General features: G+C 34.5%; 2 protein-coding genes and 1 long non-coding RNA gene across 3 annotated transcripts; all 3 read left to right on the forward strand.

Moving 5' to 3' along the window:
• The first annotated feature begins 242 nt into the window (after positions 1–242).
• LOC146923701 (Pmr5/Cas1p GDSL/SGNH-like acyl-esterase family protein) lies at positions 243–2173 on the forward strand. Its single transcript, XM_085708835.1, has 2 exons — positions 243–369; positions 611–2173. Exon 2 carries the CDS (start codon positions 641–643, stop codon positions 1751–1753), a length of 1113 nt encoding a protein of 370 aa, XP_085564961.1. The 5' UTR covers positions 243–369; positions 611–640; the 3' UTR covers positions 1754–2173.
• An 8511-nt stretch (positions 2174–10684) lies between these two features.
• Positions 10685–11570, forward strand: LOC146923702 (uncharacterized). Its single transcript, XR_015009856.1, has 2 exons — positions 10685–11074; positions 11106–11570. It is a non-coding gene; the product is annotated as an uncharacterized LOC146923702 (long non-coding RNA).
• A 3206-nt stretch (positions 11571–14776) lies between these two features.
• On the forward strand, positions 14777–20181 carry LOC146923703 (uncharacterized). The gene is made up of 2 exons (XM_085711761.1): positions 14777–16067; positions 16250–20181. Exons 1-2 carry the CDS (start codon positions 14777–14779, stop codon positions 20179–20181), a joined length of 5223 nt encoding a protein of 1740 aa, XP_085567887.1.
• Positions 20182–21975: the final 1794 nt, after the last annotated feature.

The raw sequence follows: 21975 nt of genomic DNA on the forward strand, positions 1-21975 counted from the left end.
AAAATTGACTCTTAATTTCTTTTTCACCTTCACATATGATTGTATCTTGACATAAATGAATTCACATTCAACTCACTTAAATTTTTAGACACAAGTTAAAGTTAATATGACTAATGTGTATTCTAACTTTTTTCTACTCAAACAACTATATGTAATAAAGTCTAAAAATTAAATGAGTAAAAAAAAAGTCTAAAAATTAAAATTAGAAAAACAAGAAATAAAACACTCAACGAATGTTAGGACTGAAACAAAAAAAGAAAAAAACCAGATGCAAAATGACACACAACACGACACTTGACAATCATTGGCTACCAGTTTTGATTCGAATTGGCGTTGTTGTTGTTGTTGTTGTTTGTACTCCAATCCAATGTAAGTAAACTATTCTTCATTCTTACATCAATTCCTTAACATTTTTGTTTCTCTATTCAAAACAATCTTTGCTTCTCTTGTTATCACGTAGTTTTCTCCAAAATAAAAAGAAAATTACTTCATTCACCCCACCAGCTTTCACTGACACCCCCTTTTTTCTTTCTGAAGAAAAGTTTCAATTTTTCATCAGATCTCACCTTTTCCAGCCACAAAAATCAAAACCCATTTTTGATTTATGCAGATGTGAGTTTTGAAAGTGAAATTTTCAACAATGTTTGGTGCTGTTCAATTGGGTCTATTTGCAGCATGTGTTGTCTTGTTTGTTCCAATGGGTATGGCTGGTTGGCACTTGAGCCGTAACAAAGTTTTGTTCTTCAGTGGTGCACTTTTCATTACTCTTGCAGTTGGTGTTCATCTTACACCTTATTTTCCTTCTGTTTCTGATTTTATGAGTTCTGTTAAATCATCAAATGATGATGTTGTGTTTGTGGAAGATCGTGGTTTATGTGTTTCTTTGCTTCATGAGATTGTTTGGGAGGTTATGCCAAGTAAGGTTTTTGACCCTTTGTTGAGGAATAATTCATTGAATTATGATAAGTTTTGGTCTTGGAGTAGATTGGATTCTGTTGGTGAATGTGAGTTTCAGAGGCTTAAGAGGAAGGATGTTATGGATTTGCTTAATGGGTCTTGGGTTATGATTGTAGGGGATTCACAAGCTAGGATTTTTACACTTTCTTTGTTGAGTTTAGTTTTGGATTCGGACCGGGTTGATTCGGTTAGGAGTTTTTTGTTTAAGAGGCATAGTGATTATCATATTGATATTGATGAGATGGGTTTGAAATTGGATTTCATTTGGGCACCTTATCCTAACAATTTGACAGATTTGGTTATGAAGTTTAAGAAGAAACATTTGTATCCGGATGTTTTGGTGATGGGTTCTGGTTTGTGGCACATGCTTCATATTACAAATGCTTCTGATTATGGTGGCTTGTTGGGGCTTTTAAGGAATTCTGTGACATCAATGTTGCCTGTTACGCCGAAATTTGGGAACGATGAACCTGCGATGGGTTCTGTTTCATCGGTTAGATCCCCGCATTTGTTTTGGCTAGGCATGCCGACTCTGATAAACTCTATGTTGAATACACAGGAGAAGATAGTGAAGATGAATGATGTAATGCAAGGTGAGTATGAGAGAGAGCTTCGAAAAAGTGGTATTTTGAGGGAGTTTGGCGGTCCATTTCAACTACTTGATATAGGATTATTGAGTTTGAATTGTGGAATCAAATGTACAGATGATGGTATGCATTATGATGGTGCTGTTTATGAAGCTGAACTTCATATTATGTTCAATGCATTGCTTATAGAATCTCATCAGAAGCTCTGAAGTATACTATGTTAGAGTTTAGAAACAGACATTTCTGTGCTTGCACCGTGTGTTAAACCAGAAGCTACGCCTTAGAGGGTTGGCTGGCCGCGCGGTGAGATGTCAACAAATGCAGAAGCAAACATCTGCTATGGTGTGGGATACATACACGGTAGGATACGCGTAACAATTTTGATTACTAGAAGTTGAGTTCTTTTTCCATCATAGCTTGCAAATTTTCTAGGTTGGTTCAGGGTCTTCTCACATTCAATTAGATTTAGAGTGATTGTTATAGCAAATCACATTTGAAATTCTTTTGTTTTTCCTTCTATTATATTGTTCCACTGTATGCTAACAGCTCATGTATTAGTTACAAAAGTTGGAAACTCAAATTTCTGTACAAACAGTTGATAACACAATTTAATTGGGATTCATTTCTAATTTCTTTATGTGATTATCCTTTAGGCTAACTTGAATGTAGTTACATGTTGATGTATGATGTTTTCTATTTGTTAGTTTTTTTTTTTTGGCTCATCTTCATGGTGTGTTATGGTGGAGCAGATTAGTTAATTCATGATATGAACCTTGAAACCATTGTTTGTTTTCTTTAATGGGTTAATATATGATCAATAAAAGGCTGTTTTGTGTTGTTTCCTTATAAATAAATGTTGTTGACATGAGTAGAAAAACCTTGGGGATTAACGGCTAGGTGTACATCATCCTCATATGATGTCATTAGGTTGAATCACTTCACCCCTTTTGTCTTCATATATGTATGCTTACCAATTGATGAATGTTATGTCAAAACTCAGAAAAAATGATCATTCATTTTTATTTTTATTTTTATTTTTATTTTAATTCATGGTATGATGATACAACAAATGCGGTAGTTTTGCATTTTGAAATATGAACTAAACCAAATTTTCTGTAATTTTGCATTTGATTCCACGGACTAAATGAGCGGGTTAACCTGTATACCCAGCTCATGTAGTTACCGGCAAAATTACATATTGTTCCCTTCTCATTATCTACAGGAATTTACTAAAGATCTTTTAGCAATAATGTTGTATGAAGAGATGGCAGTACTAATAGTACTCTATGTATCCAAGAATGCTAGGAGAGTAGCATGTCATTAGACTGATTAGCCGGCTTGCCATATTCGTAATGGAGAAAAATATTTTTTTCTTTGAGCTCTTGTAAGATAAATATACTTACTATCATCCTAATTTCATTTAGGTCAATCAAGTCCCTATCATCCCTTTGCTACTTGAATTTAATTAGCACAAGAGAGGCTTAACTGTTTTTAGAAAGCTCTTCACAATTTCAGCTCTTGAGAGCAGAGATTTCCAAAGAGAGAGCTGTGCACTAATTAAGAGAAGATGAGTTATGGGTTCTGTTTTATCGGTTAGATCTCTGCATTTGTTTTGGCTAAGTATGCCAACTTTGATAAACTCTATCTTGAATACACATGAGAAGAGGGAGAAGATGAGTGATGTAGTGCAAGGTGAGTATGAGAGAAAAGTTGAGAAAAAAAAGTAGTATTTTGAGGGACTTTGGTTGTCCATTTCAACTACTTGGTATAGGGTCACTGAGTTTGAACTGTGGAATCAAATGTACAGATGATGGTATGCATCATGATGGTGTTGTTTATGAAGCTGAACTTCATATTGATATGATGTTTAGTGCATTGTTTATAGAATCTCATCAGAAGCTCTGAAGTATACTATGTTAGAGTTCGGAAACAGAAATTTCTATAGTTGCACCATGCGTTAAACCAGAAGCTACATCTTAGAGGGTTGGCTGGAAAGGCGGTGAGATGTCAACAAACGCAGACACAGACATTCCCTCTGTGGCCTATGCTCCCTATGTAGTGTGGGATATATACAGGTAGGATACGCGTAACAATTATAATTGTTAGAAGTTGAGTTTTTCTTCCATCATAGCTTGCAAATTTTGCTAGGTTGGTTAAGGGTCTTACATTCAATTAGTTTAAGAGTGATTTTTATAGCAAATCACATCTGAAATTCTTTTATTTTTCCGTCTGTCGTAATTTTTCACTGTATGCTAACAGCTCATGTATTAGTCACAAGTTGGAAACTCAAATTTCTATACAAACAGTTGATACTTGATTTTAACCACACAATTTAATTGGGATTCATTTATAATTTTCTTGTGTGAATATCGTTTAGGTTTAGGCTAACTTGAATGTAGTTACATGCTGATGTCTGCTAATTTCTGTTTATTGGCTCTTTTTCATGATATGGTATTGTGGAGCAAATTAATTAATTCCTGATATCAACCTTGAAAACCATTGTTTGGCTTCTTAATGTGTTAATATATATAAGCAATAAAAGGCTTATGAAGTTTTGCTGACATGAGTAGAAATAACATTGGGGTTTTAACAGCTCCGTGCTTCAGTTTGTAGATTGATGTCAAACATCAGTTTAATATGATGTATGGCATGTTTGGATCAGCGTTGGTATATGCCACATTTCGCTTCCCAATCTATGTTAGACCTGATATTTATGAAGCTACAATATGTGGCTTTTGCTTTGCCGTGAAAATTCACCGCACTTTTGTAAATACAAACATGCATCCAAACATTATCGTAATAAGGTTGAATCACTTTGCTTCTTTTGTCTCTAAATGTATGCATACCGATTGATGAATTCATTTGTCAAAACTCAGAATGTTCATTCATTCTTTTATTAAGGGTATGATACACCAAATGTTGCAGTTTTTAATTAAGTAAATGATGTAGAGCATGATTGTTAGTAGTGTATTTATCTTCTTACCCACAATTTCCTTTACAAGCTAGTTTACCCACGGTTTAAATGGTGCAGATGTCGGCGTCCTTTTTTGAACCGTTTATTTTGCGATCTTTTCCTTAGTCCACGGGCAAGCTACATGTATACCTGGCTTTAATGTATTTTCTCGCAAAATTACACATTGTTCCCTTATTATCTACATGAATTTACTAGAGACGTTTCAGCAATAACATTGCACGAAGAGATCTGTTGTTGTCGATGTGTTATTGTTGTTGACATTGTATGAAAAGATGGCATTACTAATTGTACTTTATGTGTCCAAGAATGTTGGGAGAGTAGCATATCATTAGACCGATTTTCCAGCCATATTCGTAATGGAGAAAAATATTGTCTTGAATCTCTTATAAGATAAATACACTTGCTATTGTTCTAATTTCCTTTAGATCAATCAAGTCCCTGTCATCCCTTTCCTACTTGAATTTCATTAGCCACTACAAAGGCTAACTGATTTTAGAAAGCTTTTCTACACACTTTTAGCTCTTGAGAGCAGGGAGCTCCAAAGAGAAAGTTGTGCACCAATTTCCGCATTAGAAAGGCTAATGATAAAACAGAAATGCTATTGGAAATTGGATCAGACATCCAAACTTTTTTGTAACTTGCCAAGAGCTTATTATGTACTACTATGTATATCTAAAATCTTTTACGGTCAATCCAGTTAAATCTTGAGCGTTGGATCGAGTAACAATTCAGATCCAAGAACCAAGATTTTGTTGGACGGTGATAGATGATTCAAGTTGTAGAATGTTATACCCTTGTTATGTGAACTAGCATTCAAGATTTCAAATACTCCTTCTAGATGATTCAAGTTGTAGAATGTTATACCCTTGTTATGTGAACTAGCATTCAAGATTTCAAATACTCCTTCCGTTTCAAAATGAGTGTCGTTTTAGGTGTTTACACACATATTAAGAAATGCAATGATTAAAAGAAAGATAATGGTTATTTTACCAAATTATCCTTATTAACTATTGGTTAATTTTAAAAGTAATACTTTGGAAGTAGTGTGCAGAGTATTAATTGGAGGGTACAATTGAAAAGAAAAAGTTATTATTGCATTGGAAACTGAAAGCGACACTCATTTTGAAACAATTTTTTTTGGCTAAAGCGACACTCATTTTAAAACGGAGGGAGTATTTAATTTCAAACTATATATAATTAACGGCTAATATTGTTCACTTTATATGAGTTGATCACTTATGAGGAGCCGGATCCATAATTTAGATATCTGCATGTTGTAATTTTATCTAGTCTAGAATATTAAAACTAACATATATATCTGCATATTGTAATTTTATCTTGAATATAAAACTAACTAAAAGACTATATATCTTGATCCTTTAACTTCGTCTTAAGCACAAATTCACTAAATAGTATAATTTAACAAACTAATAAAAAATATCCAATTCAACGATTCATAGACAAGCCAAACTCAAATTGTATATCCATAAGTCAAACCTAAACATTAAATTTGACTAAATTCCAAACTAAAATGCAAGTTTGGATCTCTAAATTCTTTTACCGCTATTGTGTGAACCTATCGTTATAAACCAGCATACAACAATCATTTCAAATAATTAGATTAACTTCAAAATCAAAACACGTTTACAATTCAAACAACAATAATCATTAAAATAGTTCCAAAAAATTTAAAGATAAACGAGGTGTAATTAGTTACTATCTACGATGGTGGAATGGAAAGGAATGTTAACAGCTTCTCATACATTGCAATGATAAATGCATAAAAAAAGAAAAAAAGAAAAAAAACAAGCGAACAAATTGACAAATGAAAAAGAATATTACTGAAAACAACTTGAAATTAACTTTCCGTATAACATATGTTGGTTAACTTTTTCACCAACTAAAGCTCAACTCACAACAATCCTATAGCCTATAGCATTCTAACAATTTATGACTCAAAGTCCCCTATTAAAAATGTTTAATCTGAAGAACAATTGGAGAGAATATTTTGTCCACTTCGAAGCTTAACTTCGCGATGAAGTGTATGCATTTGTTGAGAGCTTAATTTTTTTTCACCTTATGAGCAATGAAGTGTATACATTTGCTTAGAGTTTAACTTTTTTCAGCTTAACTTCCCCAGTTAAGTGTATACATTTCTGTACAGTCTTACTTGAATTATTTCACAATCAGAACCTTTTTTCATTTTTTTCTTTCTTCGGAATGATTCTTTACGAACTTTCTTCTTTAGGGAATAGTTTCTTTTTCCTGCCTTTTTGTTTTTTGTTTAGCCTTGTAACAAAAAAAAAAAAAACTTTTGGTAGGTTTTACTTACTACTTGACTAGATTTTAATCAACTTTCAAAATTTAAAATATCAACACAATAATATGCAAAAGAATTCATAAATTAAATATAATTGTTGTTTCCTTGTAAAAAAAAATTATAAATGTCGTTTAGAAAAAGATTCAAAAATTATTTGTATTTCTTTTTGAAAAATTGAGTAACGAAAATTTAAGTTATTTGAATGAAATAACAAGAAAATAATATACATGTTATATGAAAAAGTCAAAGTAGAATTTATTCGAACTAAATTCTAGTCATGTAAGTTTTTTTTTTTTTCTAGTGGTTAGAACTCACAAAATTTAATTGTGGAGAAGTGGGGTGTCCGAGATTCGAACCCTGGCCCCTGCATATAAAATGCAATATCCATGTCAACTGAGCTAAACTCACGAAGATTTTTTTAAAGAACATTTAATCTATACTTACTATATATAAAGAAAATAACTCATTTCAGCTCTTTTGGGCTGACTTTTTCTTTTTCTAAAAATGCAATTTTCAATACAAATAACATATGTAAGTTGTAACAAATCGATAAAATAAATTTAAATATTAAAAAAATGTAAGAAACACGATATGAATATATATATGTCTGGTTTTTTTTTTCATTTATCATTTAAAAAGTGTAACAAACGATTTATACTTATTTTTTCAATATAGGAATTATACCCTTAAACAACTTTTTCAATAATAAAGATTGTTGTTGGTGCCAATAAAAAAAATTAAATTATATGTTTTTGTTATATTGTTGGTGTCATTGAACTAGATAATCATGGTTAACTTGTTTTGTTATAACTTGAAACCAGCAAACATTTATATTTTTACTTTTAATCAAAATCAAAATTTCATAAAAAAATACCGTTTATAAGTTTCAAACGTTAACGCAATAACGTGCCCTTCTTTTCGTTAGTTATTATAAATAGATTTTGAATGATTTAGCAAACAATGTACGAAGAAAACATTTGCAACAATTATGAAAACATTCATTCTTTTAGTTCGTCTATTACACCAAAAATGTCATGGCAGACCCAATTTATGCTAATCTAAGCTCATGTATTAGTCACAACAGGTGGAAACCCAAAATTCGGTACGAACAAGTTCATTACATACTTTTAACCGCAATTTAATTGGGATTTATTTCTAATTTCTTTATTTTAATATAGGCTAACTTGAATGTAGTTGCATGTCGATGTATGATAATTTCTGTTCATTAATTATTTTTGGCTCATTTTCACGATGTTTAAGTTTTTTAACCGGTCAATTTATAAATCAATAAAAGACTGTTGTTTTAAGTTGTTTTTTCACTGATTTAAAAAATAAAAAATAAAAAATATTTCTATCGGCATGAAAGCTAGTAACTTATCTGCCACCCTGATATCTAGTTTCTCTAGCTCTACAACCCCACCGATTGTAGATAAATGGGTTCAATGGAACTCCTCTAATCAATCTTGTACCATTCTTAATGTTGATGGTAGTTGTTTAGGAAATCCAATCAAAGCAGGATTTGGAAGTTTACTTCGATACCAGACTGGACGTTGGATTACAGGTTTTTCAGGTTACATTGCAGGCACATCTGACATCCTTCTTGCCGAGCTTCATGCCTTTCGTCGTGGGTTGTTACTATAAGGAGATAAATTTCAAGAGGTTTTCTGTTACACGGATTCTCTCCATTCTGTTCAAATCTGTAAAGAGCTAACCCCTAGATTTCATAAGTATGCTACGTTGAATCAAGACATCAAGGATCTCCTCAATCTTGACTGGCAAGCTTCTATTGATCACACTCTTCGAGAAGGAAACAAATGTGCAGATTTCCTAGTTAAGACTGGTGGGAGTATGTTGTTCACACCTCTCCTCTGGCAGGATTATTTGATCTCTTAGATTCAGACTCTGCCGGAACCTGATTCCGTAGTCTTTAGTTTTTTTTTTGTTCTCTTTTTTCTATTTATGTTAGCTTTGTAAACAAAAAAAAAAAACAAATGAAAGGTTGTTGATATTAGAATGGAAACACCACTTGGCTTATAGGTTCTTGCTTCAGGTTGTAGCTTGATGTCGATCATTCAAAATTTCTAAATGTATATTCTTACTAATTAATGACTAATTCCCCTCAAAACAGAAAAACAATGGTCATTCGTTTTTTATTATGGTATGATGAGGTCATTCATTTTTTATTATTTGTGTGGGAAAATGTAATTTTAGAGGATCTTTAAGGAGTCTTGGAGAAAAGGGTGCCATCGGAGGGGGACAATGTGTGGCAGTGGAATATAAGTGGTTTCTCGGTGAAGTCAGCATATAATTTGGTGTATGATTTGTCGGCTACGAACATGCATTTGACAAGTTCCGAGAGGTGGTCTTCTGGTCCATTTGGCAAAGTCCGGCTCCGTCAAAGGTTGTAGCTTTCTCTTGAAAACTTCATGATCGTATTCCGACCAAGATCAATCTAGCAAGAAGAAATGTTTTACCGACGGGTGCGTCCTTATTTTGTTCTCTTTGTGGTAGTGGTGAGGAAACCTCCTCTCATATCTTCTTGCATTGTGAAGTGATGCTTAGAGTGTGGGAAAAGGTGTTCCGGTGGCTAAACTTTAACTTCTTAATTACACCTGATCTTTTTGTGCATTTTGAATGTTGGGGTGCGGAGGTGCAGAATAATAAGTTATGTAAGGGTTATTGGTTAATATGGCATGTATCTATATGGGTGATATGGAAGACTAGAAATGATAGAATCTTAAAGGATATTAGTAAGGGGGTGGAGGATATTGTAGATGATATCAAGTTTTTGTCTTGGCAATGGAGCTTGAATAGGTTGAAGATTTCAACTTGCCTCTTCTATGAGTGAAGTTGGGGCATTGTCTTTTGAGATAGATAGTTGCTTGTTTTGGTTTTTTTCGTGTGTTTTAGGAGTTTTTTTTGGTGCTTTTGTTTGTTGGGTTTGGGTGGTCACATACTTTTGGTGCCCGTTGTAGTTTGCTTCTTTTCGCTTATCCGTCCTTCTTGTGCGGTGTAGCTTTAATAATATGATGTTTCAAAAAAAAAAATGATGCAACCAAAGAAACCTTTTAACAGTTGGATCTCAATCCTATATTTGTTTCAGGTGCTCTAAAACTTAACTATGATGCAACCAAAAAAAAAAAATGACGTGGTTGCCCTAATAAAGCATGAACTAAGAGAATATATAATGCAATTTAGTGGTTGTCTAATATTATTGGATGATATAGTAATATTTAAAACAACTTGTTAATTCCTTCAAAAAAAAAAAACAACTTGTTAATAAATTTAAAACAACTTGTTAATTCCTTCAAAAAAAAAAACAACTTGTTAATAAAGTTAGTAGAATCATACGTTCTAAAAAGTCTCAAGCATTTACATGTTAATTCCTCTTTTGTTGTTGACCAACAAGGTATATATTTAATAATCAAATTGGTTGCCTTCAAAGGTTTGTCCAAAACTCCAATTGTAAGCCGTGACTGTTTTCCGTCACTACTCAGTAACCTCAAATGAAAGGGGTTGATTCTGTGGTAAATATTGCAGTTTTTAATTAAATGAATGATGTCGAACATGACTGCTAGTAGTGTATTTATCTTCTTACCCACAAATTCCTTTATTAGCTATTTGACCCACAATTTAAATGGTGCAGACGTGGGAGTCCTTTTTTGTACTGTTTATTTTGCGATCCTTTCCTTAATGGTCCGTTTAGTCCACAGGCAAGCTACATATATACCTGGTTCCCTTATTATCTACATGAATTTACTAGAGATGTTTCATCAATAACATTGCACGAAGAGATCTGTTGTTGTCGATGTGTTATTATTGTTGTCGACATTGTATGAAGAGCAGTGGCGGAACTGGGGGGTGGCAAGGGGGAGCCACCGCCACCCCATTATATGTTGGAAATTACCATTTTACCCTTCATTAATATTACAATTTACCTATTCAATCTCATTTGGTCTTGCCGTTTCTCTCTCATCTGAAGGGAGAACTGAGAACGCGCTCTCTTCTTTTCCCAACCAACAATGCAAATCGAGTCCAGACAACCACCACACCACCGCCGGCCAGCCGCCGTGACCACTCACCTGTCAACTTCTTATCCATCCATCTCTCTCCACAAACCCTAATTTAGGTAACGTGAAAATTGAAATTGAATGTATTTTCCTTCAAATCTGATTCTTCTTTGTTGATTACAATCATTACATAATCATTACATGTTCTTTAACCTGATTCTTCTTTGTTGCTGTATGAATCAGTGATTTGTTTCTAGCTTGCTGTATGAATCAGTGATTTGTTTCTAGCTTTATAATTTAGAGCCTAATATCAATTATTGCATTAGATTTGGTTTTACTATTTGTGATCGTCTGTGATACTTACACAATAAGATGTGTAAAGTACCATGTGAGAAGGATCGCCCAAAAAATAATAGGAAGTGTCGAATGAGTTATGTCACTCTAAACAAAAGTTGTTATCATGTTGCTGTTATCGGTTGAAACCATCTTTTGTGTTGCTGTGTGTCAGATTTAAAACAGGTCTTCTAAGGGTTTTTTTTTACATGTCTTTTTGTGGAGATAGATGGACAATGGAACATAGTAGTGCTGTTTGTTTGTTTTATAATGTGTAATGTTCTTTTGTAATGTTGTTTTACGGTTACTAATGTTGTTTTATAATGTTTAATGTTCTTTAACTTCTCATGGAAATGGGAGATGTGCAAATAAATGGTTAAATTATGGCATATGCTTTTGTAACTATCATCCATATTTTGTTATGTTTTTCGAATAATCGTTGTCTCTCATGTTGGTAAATATATTTTGCTTATTTTGATGGCCGGGATGACGGCCACCCCAAACATTTTTCTCTGGCTCCGCCCCTGATGAAGAGATGACAATACTAATTGTGCTCTGTCTATCCAAGAATGTTGGGAGAGTAGCATATCATTAGACTGATTTTCCAGCTTGCTATATTCATAATGGAGAAAAATATTGTCTTTAGATCAATCAAGTCCCTGTCATCCCTTTGCTACTTGAATTTCAGAAAGGCTAACTGATTTTAGAAAGCCTTTCTTCACACTTTCAGCTCTTGAGAGCAGGGAGCTCCAAAGAGAAAGTTGTGCACCAATTTCCGCATTAGAAAGGTCAATGATAAAACACAAATGTTGTTGGGAATTGGATTAGACATAAAAAAAAAAAAGATTGGAACTTGCTAAGAGCTCATTATGTACATCCAAAATCTTCTACAACCAATCCAGTAAAGTCTTGAGCATTGGATTGAGCTACGATTCAGATCCAACAACCAAGATTTTGTTGGACGTTGGTAGATGATTCAGGTTGTAGAATGTTTTACCCTTATCGCGTGAACTAGCATTTGAGATTTCGAATGTTTAGAAAGAAAAAAATATTTCAAGCAGAAATTCCATTAGAAAATAAAAAAAATAATTGGTTCAACAATTCATAGACTAGCCAAACTAAAATTCAAGCACTCTCTAATTCCAAATTCTTTCACCATTAATGTGTGAAGCTATTTTTATAAACTAGCAACATACAACAATCATTTCAAATAATTAGATTAACTTCAAAATCAAAACATTTTTGGATCAAACACAATTACAATTCAATAATAAAAAAGACAATCATTCAAATATTTACAAAAAAATGCAAAGGATTAAGGAAAATGTAGTTAATATATATGATGATGGAGTGAAGTGTATACATTATATGGCTTATTTTTTTGATTTCGCAATCGAAATCTATCTATCCTTCTATTTATATTTGTCTTGATAACTCATTGGTTTTGCTAACTCATCGTCGGTGTTTGTTAACTATTGTTTTTTTGCCACCACATATTTTCTATAACCGTGCTTGTGTATTAGTATTCATTTGAACGCTATGACTAATGAAAATTTCTTCTTTGCATAGTTAGTGCACTCCAATTAAACTCCAGTGAACTTTTTGTTAAAGTCTTACAAACTTTTTTCATTTTTCTGTTTTAGAGGAACTCTATTTTTCTTTGCACCGTTAGTGATTCCAATTAAAGTCTCTTGCTAACATTTTATTAAAAGAAACTCTTGATAACTTTTCTTTATTTAGAGGAAACTCTTTTGCAATTTGTTTTATTAAAATATTAACTATATATTATTATATCATTTCATTTAAAAAAAATATATAGTATATTATTAAAAAGTAATATTTATCCAATAGCAGGTCAATGTAAAAAAACAAATTGATCAATATATTAATAAATCAAACCTACGGGGAACTCTTTCAATTTGTTCACCTACAACTTTTTCCTTCTTTCAAATGAAAAAACTTTTTCCTTAAAAAAATATAAATAAAAAAATTGATCTATAACTAAACAAAACTATCACTTGGTCTAAGTTATAAGGACACCTTTTCCATGAACATTTTAATGTCTGGTAATATACAATATATAATTACTAATGAGAAGGAAAAAAATGAGTTTAAATAAAATGTTAAAAATATGTGTTGAGATAAAGATAAACATATCAAAGTACCATATGCAACAAAGGAATTCAATCATCTCCTTCAATATTTTGTACAACTCTCTTAATTTGGGTTTTAGTTGGAAATTATGAGTTTGGTGACTTTGTTTATATCTTTCTTAACCAATCCTATCATCAAAATATTTTATTTTAATCATTAATCTATCAATTAAAATCAAGGTCACAAAAACTCAAAAGTCAGCAAGTAATTTTCCTCTTAGTTTTCTATCTCTCTTAATTCTCACTCTCCCTCTTCACTAAAAGATAACAAATTATCAAGAGAGAGACATCAAGAAAGAGATAGAGTTAAGAGAGATGGAGAAAAATAGTGAAGGCATAAAAGGCAAAATAGGGACGGTGCACATGTGTTCCACAAAGATCAATGCCAAGTATGTAATAACACTTTAAAAATCTTATTTAACCAAAAAAAAAATTAATGAAAGGGAAAATTACAATAATTAAATTTAAATTTGGGAGAAAAATATTTAAATAAAGAAAAGATGTTAAAAAACTCGATCAACCAAAAATGTTACAAGATATTTTGTGAATATTTTAAAAAATTAAGTTACTTGATAGATAGATGATATGTACTTTTTGTTTGGAATATTGATAGATATATAATATGTATTTTTTGTTTGGAATATTAAGTTATTTGATAGATAACATCAAATTGTTTGATAGATTAAGTTGATTGATAGATTTTTTTTTAAAGGAAGTTATTTGATAGATGATATTTACATAATACAAAAATGTAAAACGGGTTAGAATCTTCAATGAATTTATATTTTAACATATATAATATTTATTCTCACATGACTTGCAAGACTTCAAAAGTCATACTTAATACAAGAATATCGAGGGGGATGAATTTTCATGATACATCTACCAAGTAAAGTGGTTGTAAGAAAACTACCAACAGTATTAAAAATGAATTGGATTAACAAAATAATTGATATTCAATTTCAATTCAATGATATATTTTAAATTGCATTTTTTTTATCATTTCTTCAATTAAAACTTGTAAAATTGAAATTCCTAAATTTAGAGTAAAGTTCTCAATTTTAGATTATGTTCAAAATTAATGTTTGAATCAGGAGTATCGAGTTTCATGTTTGGCTTGGATCATACCGTCATTTTTTTTTTTTTTTTTTTTGATAGCTCCTAGGGTTCACCTCCACCAGAATTTCTAGCCGCCACCTTCTCTTGGGTGGTTGCCGCATTCTGGGATGTTTATCCCTTAGTGAGCAGTTGATCCTCATCTGGTCCTATGATCTAGATGCTTCCATCCATGCTTTATAAACCTAAGTCATCAGTATTCTACTTCATGCTTTCCAAAACAGAAAACCCTAACCGTGAAATACAGTTTTGAGTCTGACCTAGTTTCTGCTATTCTCTTTTTCCCTATTGTCTTCCTCCCTGTTTCCCTATCTCCAACCGATTCCATGGACCCTTCCCACCTCAATATCGCTGGCCTCACCCTTGCTGAAGAGGGTTTAACCCTTAACCTAGCCACCGAGTCTGAAACATCCACTATCCTTGATCACTGTTTGATTGGCCGTGTCTTAGCTGACCGTGAGATTCAGGCTGCCTATTTCAGTGAGCGTATGGCTCGTGCTTGGAAGCCAGGCAAGCGTGTTTCGATCGTCAAAACTGGTAGTGACCGTTTTCTGTTTCAATTTCACCACAAAATGGATGCTGCCCGCATTCTTGATGACGGTCCGTGGCTGTACGATAATTTCCATATCGTAATGGACCGTATCCAGCCTGGTGTTGTCCCCACTTCTGTCGACTTGAACCATTTGGACATATGGGTCCAGGTTCACGGTCTTCCCTTTGGTTGCATTCAACCAAATGTTGGTCAAGGCATAGGCAGCTTTCTAGGTGAACTCAAATCCTATGATGTCCGTAACACTATTCATAGTACCTATATGCGTCTGAAAGTCCGTATTAATGTCACCGCTCCTTTGAAAAAAGAATGGAAAGTCCGAGTTAGTAATGGTGCTTATGTTACAGTAACTTTTAAATATGAGAAACTTGGAGTTTTTTGTTTCAGGTGTGGTTTGCTTGGACACACTGACAAAGTTTGTCCGGAGTTGTTCGAGCTGGAGTCTGATGATGGTGTCCGCAATTGGGGCCCTGACCTGAAGCCTAATGCTGCCCGTATTGGTTCCGCTGCTAATAATAAATGGTTGCAAGACCCAATTCCTACTGCTGTGCCGAGCCACTATGTCCCTGATGGTGTCTTTCATGCTGGCCGAAACTCTCCTCCTAGTGGTGCTGTCAATGCTGTAACTTTCAGTGACCGTATGCTTGCTGTTGACAATCAGATTTCTGCCCTCAAACATGACCTTCTTGTTGCGCAAAACAGTGTCAAAGCGAAACATGGCTCCGGTGCTTGTCAGATACACTTGTTACCTTCTTCTTCTACAGGTAACTCAGCTTCAAACTTACTTGCTGGCCGCCCTTTGGTGCTTGGACTACCTGCTGAACCGTTTCCAATTACCAACTCTGAGGAGTCTCAAGATGCTACTGGTTCTGAACTGAAGAAGAGAAAGAGGATGCTGGCCCTTCAGAATGGTGAAATTTCATCATTTGCTGCTGATGGGGGTGAGGGAAACTTTGTAATAGGAACAAATGTTAGTCTTGGGGGGGATGTTGATATGAATGTAATCTCTAATCCTCTGTTTGATGACACTAATGTAATGGCAGGTCCTGATGATCAGGCCTGCCTAGGTAAATGAGTCTAGTGGCATGGAATTGTCGGGGTATAGGTAGCCCGAGCACAATTCCTGATCTTAAGTACCTAGTCCGGCACTTCAATCCGGATATCTTATTCCTAAGTGAGACTCTAGCTCACCGAAATAAAATTGAAGAACTTCGTTTTTTGCTTGGTTATGACTGTTGTTTTCCTGTAGACCGCACCGGTAGAGGCGGGGGTCTAGCTTTATTTTGGCGTAACTCTTTACATTGCAAACTTGTTGATTTTTCTAGCAACCATATTACTGTTGAAATTATTGATAGTGTTCTTGGTGTATGGAGACTTACCGGTTATTATGGCTATCCTAATGGAGGTCGTAGAACAGCCGCTTGGAATTTCCTTCGACAATTATCTAACCAATTTACAGGTCCCTGGTGTATTTTCGGAGATTTCAACGATATTCTTGATGCTAGCGAAAAAAGGGGGCGCACCACTAGACCAACATGGCTTATTAATGGTTTCCGTCAAGCTGTTATTGATTCAGGTTTGTCTGATGTCCCAACTGTTGGTTATCCGTTTACTTGGTTCAAAAGTCTTGGTACTCCACGTGCCGTCGAAGAAAAATTAGACCGTGCTCTTGCAAATAATATGTGGTTTAATATTTTTCCGAATGCTATTGTTGAAACTTTAGTGGCACCTGCTTCTGATCACTATCCTATTTATGTTAATGTTGCTCCCACACCACGGCCTTGTGTATCTAAACATCGCTTTAGGTATGAAAATGCACGGTATCTTGAACCAGGTTTTAAGGAACTTGTTACTAACTCGTGGCAGGAAAATCCCAACCATGATCTTATTATGAGGCTATCTGTATGCGCAGACGACATGTCAGTTTGGAGAAAATCTCATTGTCACAAACTAAAAATTGATATTGAGGATTGTCGAAAACAATTGCAGGAGACTCGTGTCGGTTCCACTGGTGAGGATCAAACTCGCATGTTTGAATTACGGAAACGTATGCAGCGGCTGCTGGCCCAAGAGGAGGCATATTGGCGACAACGTGCAAAGACGCATTGGTATAAAGATGGTGACCGAAATACCAAGTTTTTCCACGCATCGGCTACAACTCGAAAAAAGGTAAATCGAATAACCTCTCTTGATGATGATGCTGGTAACAAATTTACTAATGAGCAAGATATGCAAAATGTTGCAAGAAATTATTTTGTAAATATTTTTCAGCAACAACATAGTGATTTCTCCGCAGTTATTGATGTTATTAACCCGTCTATATCTGATAATGACAACTCCATACTCACGGCTGCCTTCACCAAGGCCGAATTTAAGGATGCAATTTTCTCTATGCATCCGGACAAGTGTTCAGGTCCCGATGGGTACAATCCAGGTTTTTACCAGCATTTTTGGAACTTATGTAGTGATGATATATTTAAAGAATGTTGTGGTTGGCTTGACACAGGTCAATTCCCCCCTGATTTAAATTTTACTAACATTGCACTTATTCCAAAAGGTTCTAAGCAGGTCAACATGAAAGATTGGCGGCCTATCGCACTTTGCAACGTGCTCTACAAAATTATCTCAAAAGTGCTAGCAAATAGGTTGAAAAAAGTGTTGCCTCAATGTATCTCTGACAACCAGTCTGCTTTTATCCCGGGACGCTCTATACTCGATAACGCTATGGTTGCAATCGAGGTGTTACATTTTATGAAAGCCAAGACGCGAGGGGAGGATAGGTATGTCGCTCTAAAACTTGATATTAGTAAAGCATATGATCGTATGGATTGGAATTACTTGAGGGCTGTTTTGTATAAAATGGGTTTCAATTCACGTTGGATTCACTGGATGTGTATGTGTGTTGAATCAGTAGACTACTCTGTACTTGTTAATGGTAACCAGGTTGGTCCTATTATTCCCGGCCGCGGCCTCCGACAAGGGGACCCTCTGTCTCCTTATTTGTTTATTATTTGTGCAGAAGGTTTATCCGCGCTCATTAGGGATGCCGAGACAAAAGGTATTCTCACAGGTACAAAAGTGTGTCGTTATGCTCCATCTGTTTCACATCTTCTGTTCGCTGATGATTGTTTTCTATTTTTCAAAGCTGTTGAGGATCAAATTCATGTCATGAAAAATATTTTGTCCACTTATGAGTTAGCTTCTGGTCAAACGATCAGTCTACCTAAGTCGGAAATTTATTGTAGTCGTAATGTCCCTGATGCTCTCAAAACTAATATTACAGATATTCTCGGCGTTCAACTTGTGTTGGGCACAGGTAAATATTTGGGTTTACCTTCTATGATAGGGCGAGACCGCAATGCTACTTTTGTTTATATAAAGGATCGAGTCTGGCAAAAAATTAACTCTTGGAGTGGAAAATGTCTTTCCAAAGCCGGTCGCGAGGTAATGATAAAATCTGTTTTGCAGGCTATTCCTTCTTATGTGATGAGTGTCTTTCATCTCCCCAACAATTTATTAGACTCAATTGAAAAGATGATGAACTCTTTCTGGTGGGGCCATGGTAAAACGTCACAAAGAGGAATCCATTGGATGAATTGGGAGAAACTTTCAGCACCAAAACTACATGGAGGTATGTGTTTCAAAGACCTATCTGCCTTTAATCTATCTATGTTGGGTAAACAGGGATGGAAGTTTATCACTGAACCAGACTCACTGGTTGCTCGCATTTTTAAGGCCCGTTACTTCCCAACTGGGTCCTTTCTCACGGCAACAGTGGGACATAACCCCAGCTACGTTTGGCGCAGCATTATGCGCGCTAGATTCCTTGTGCGTGGGGGTGCTAGGTGGAGTATAGGTTCTGGTGCAAATATTTCTATTCTAAATGAACCTTGGTTGTCAAATGGGGAGGTTATTAGAAGCGATATTCAGGGCGCTCACTTTGTTCAAAATTTTACTGTTAATAGTCTGATGAATTTATATGATAAAAGTTGGAATGAACAGGTGGTTAGACAGGTTTTTAGCGAGGATATTGCAGATAAAATACTCCATACATCTCTTATTTCTCAGGTAGAAGAGGATCGCATAATTTGGAAAGCAGAAAGGAACGGACGTTACTCTGTTAGGAGTGCTTATCGGTTATGTGTCTCAGAGTTAATCGACTCCTCTTATAACTGGTGTCCGGGATACTGGTCCGGCATTTGGATCCTCAAGGTTCCTCCAAAGGTCAAAAATTTAATATGGCGTATGTGTCGTGGGTGTCTGCCGACACGTGTCCGGTTGTTAGATAAAGGAGTTAATTGCCCAACAAATTGCGCTAGTTGTATTTCTGATCATGAAGATCTTATGCATGTTTTCTTCGATTGTCCTTTTGCCATACAGGTTTGGAATAGAACGGGTCTTTGGGGCTCGGTACAGCATGCAAAGTCCGTCACTGACTCAGCCACGTTTGCTATTTTTCATTTGTTAGAAAACTTATCTGCTGATTTGACACAGCGCATGGCATCTGTTTTGTGGAGTTTATGGAAACACCGTAATCTGAGAGTGTGGGAAGACGTTACAGAAACAAGCGCCACGGTAGTCGAGCGTGCCCGGCATTTGGTTGAAGACTGGCAGTTGGCGAATGCACCAGCCATTCTAGCATCAAGTTCGACTCATCACCAAGCCATGGTTTCCTCCTCTCACCAACATCGAATTACATGGCAGCCTCCTGGGGTAGGTCGTTATAAATGTAACGTTGATGCAGCTTTCTCTTCTCACGTCAACCGTACAGGTATCGGTATTTGTGTTCGGGATGCAGAAGGTACGTTTGTGTTGGCTAAAGCTTTTACATATCCTTGCAATGTTCCGGTGGATGTAGGTGAAGCCTTAGGGTTGCATTCTGCGGTACAATGGTTGAGTGACATGCAATTTGATAATGTGGATTTTGAAACAGACTCAAAGTTGACAGCTGATGCTTTCCTTTCTAGCAGGAACGACTTGTCCGAATTTGGTTGTATTATCTCTTCCTGTCGTTTGCTGTTCAGTAATTTCTTTTCTAACTCTAGGGTGGAGTTTGTTAGGCGACAAGCCAACGCGGTTGCTCATGCTCTTGCAAGAGAAGCCACGTCCTTAGCTAGTCCCGCCGTTTATTTTGATATACCCGATTGTATTGAATCTCTTATTATTAATGAAATGCTATAAGCATGTTTACCTCAAAAAAAAAATGTTTGGCTTGAATAATTTGTTGTAGGTTTTACTTAATTCTTGATTAGATTTTAGATTATCGGACCCAATTTTCTTTGGAAGCTTAAAGGATAGGACCAAACTTTAGATTTTAATCAAACTTTCAAAATTTAAAATATCACCACAATAATATGCAAAATAATTCATAAATTAAATTTAGATGTTGTTGCCTCTTAAAATAATATAAATGTCGTTTGGGAAAAAATTCAAAAATTATTTATATTTCTTTTTTGAAAAATTAAGTAACGAAAGTTTAAGTTATTTGAATGAAATAACAAAAAAAGAATATATGCTATATGAAAGAGTTCAATGTAAAATTTATTCAAACTAAATTCTAGTCATGTAAGATTTTTTTTACAGAACATTTTCCTTATTATAAATAGATTATGAATGATTTTGCAACAAAACAATTGCAACAATTATAAAAGCATCATTCTTTTAGTTCGTCTATCGTCTATAACACCAAAAATGTCAAGGCAGACCCAATTTATGCTAACAGCTCATGTATTAGTCAGTCACAAGTGGTAAACCCAAAATTATGTACGAAGAAGTTCATTACTTACTTTTTAGGCTTAAATGTGTAATTAGTCCCTGCAGTTTCATCATATTTTGACATTGGTCCTTACGGTTTTTTTTGTTTGGTTTAGGTCCTTGCACCTTGAAAAAAGTCTGTTATTAGTCCCTTAGTTAGTCAACTGTTAAAAAAAAGTCAAAATTAACATAGTGCCACGTGGCCCAATTATTTCAAGCCACGTGGCACATTACAAGACAAATTTTAAAAATTAAAATAAATAAAATAAAATTTTGTTTTTAATTTGTTTTATTGTTATTATTAAATTAGAAATAAAAAAAATGGGAAGAAGAAAAATGCGATTATATTGAGAAACGGAGTGGGAATGGATTTTAGGGTATCAAATTGAACCAAAAATTATGTCCGAAAACCCAAATTGTTGTTTGAGATCATAATCGATCATCATTTCAACCTTCATCATCAATTCCATTTTGTGCATCCGTCGCGTTTTGGATGTCGTATCTGTTCGTTTTGAGCTGCGTTTTCTGAATCACTGTTAAAGGTTCCTTTTATACTGACCTAAAATTGAAAGTTACAGTATAATAACACAAGAATTTGATATTGTAAAATGATTTGGGGTTACTTAAACCATATTCAATCAAACTTGACCACTATATTGGTTGTAACAGCCAAACAGAGAAAATACTAAAGTTTATGCATGCTGGGAGGTGGTTCCATTTGTTTGATGGATTTTCCTTTTAAAAATATACATATTTGTCCACCAGTGAGTTAAAATCCAAGTGCAGATGCTTGCCACAAGGCTACAAAATCTTTTAAAAAGAAAAAAGAACACCACCTCTATTTTTCCACTCCATCATTCTACACCGGATTTACAAGCAAATACATAAAATGCAAAAATGGCGTAAATCCATTCCCATCCCTGCAATTCTGTTTCTCTTCTTCTATTCTGAAAAGCCATTTTTTCTTTTTTTAGTTTCTAATTTAATAATAAATAGTAATAACAATAATACTAATTAAAAACAAATTTTTTATTTGATTTATTTTAATTTTAAAATTTGTCTTGTAATTTGCCACGTGGCGTGAAATAATTGGGCCACGTGGCATTCTGTTAGTTTTAACTTTTTTTTAACAGTTGACTGATAGAGGGACTAATAACAAACTTTTTTCAAAGTGTAAGGACCTAAACCAAACAAAAAAAACTGTAAGGACCAATGGCAAAA

This window comes from Medicago sativa, chromosome 5 (genome assembly GCF_051527215.1).
Source record: "Medicago sativa cultivar Bolivia chromosome 5, Bolivia_mono, whole genome shotgun sequence".
Classification (NCBI taxonomy): Eukaryota; Viridiplantae; Streptophyta; class Magnoliopsida; order Fabales; family Fabaceae; genus Medicago; species Medicago sativa.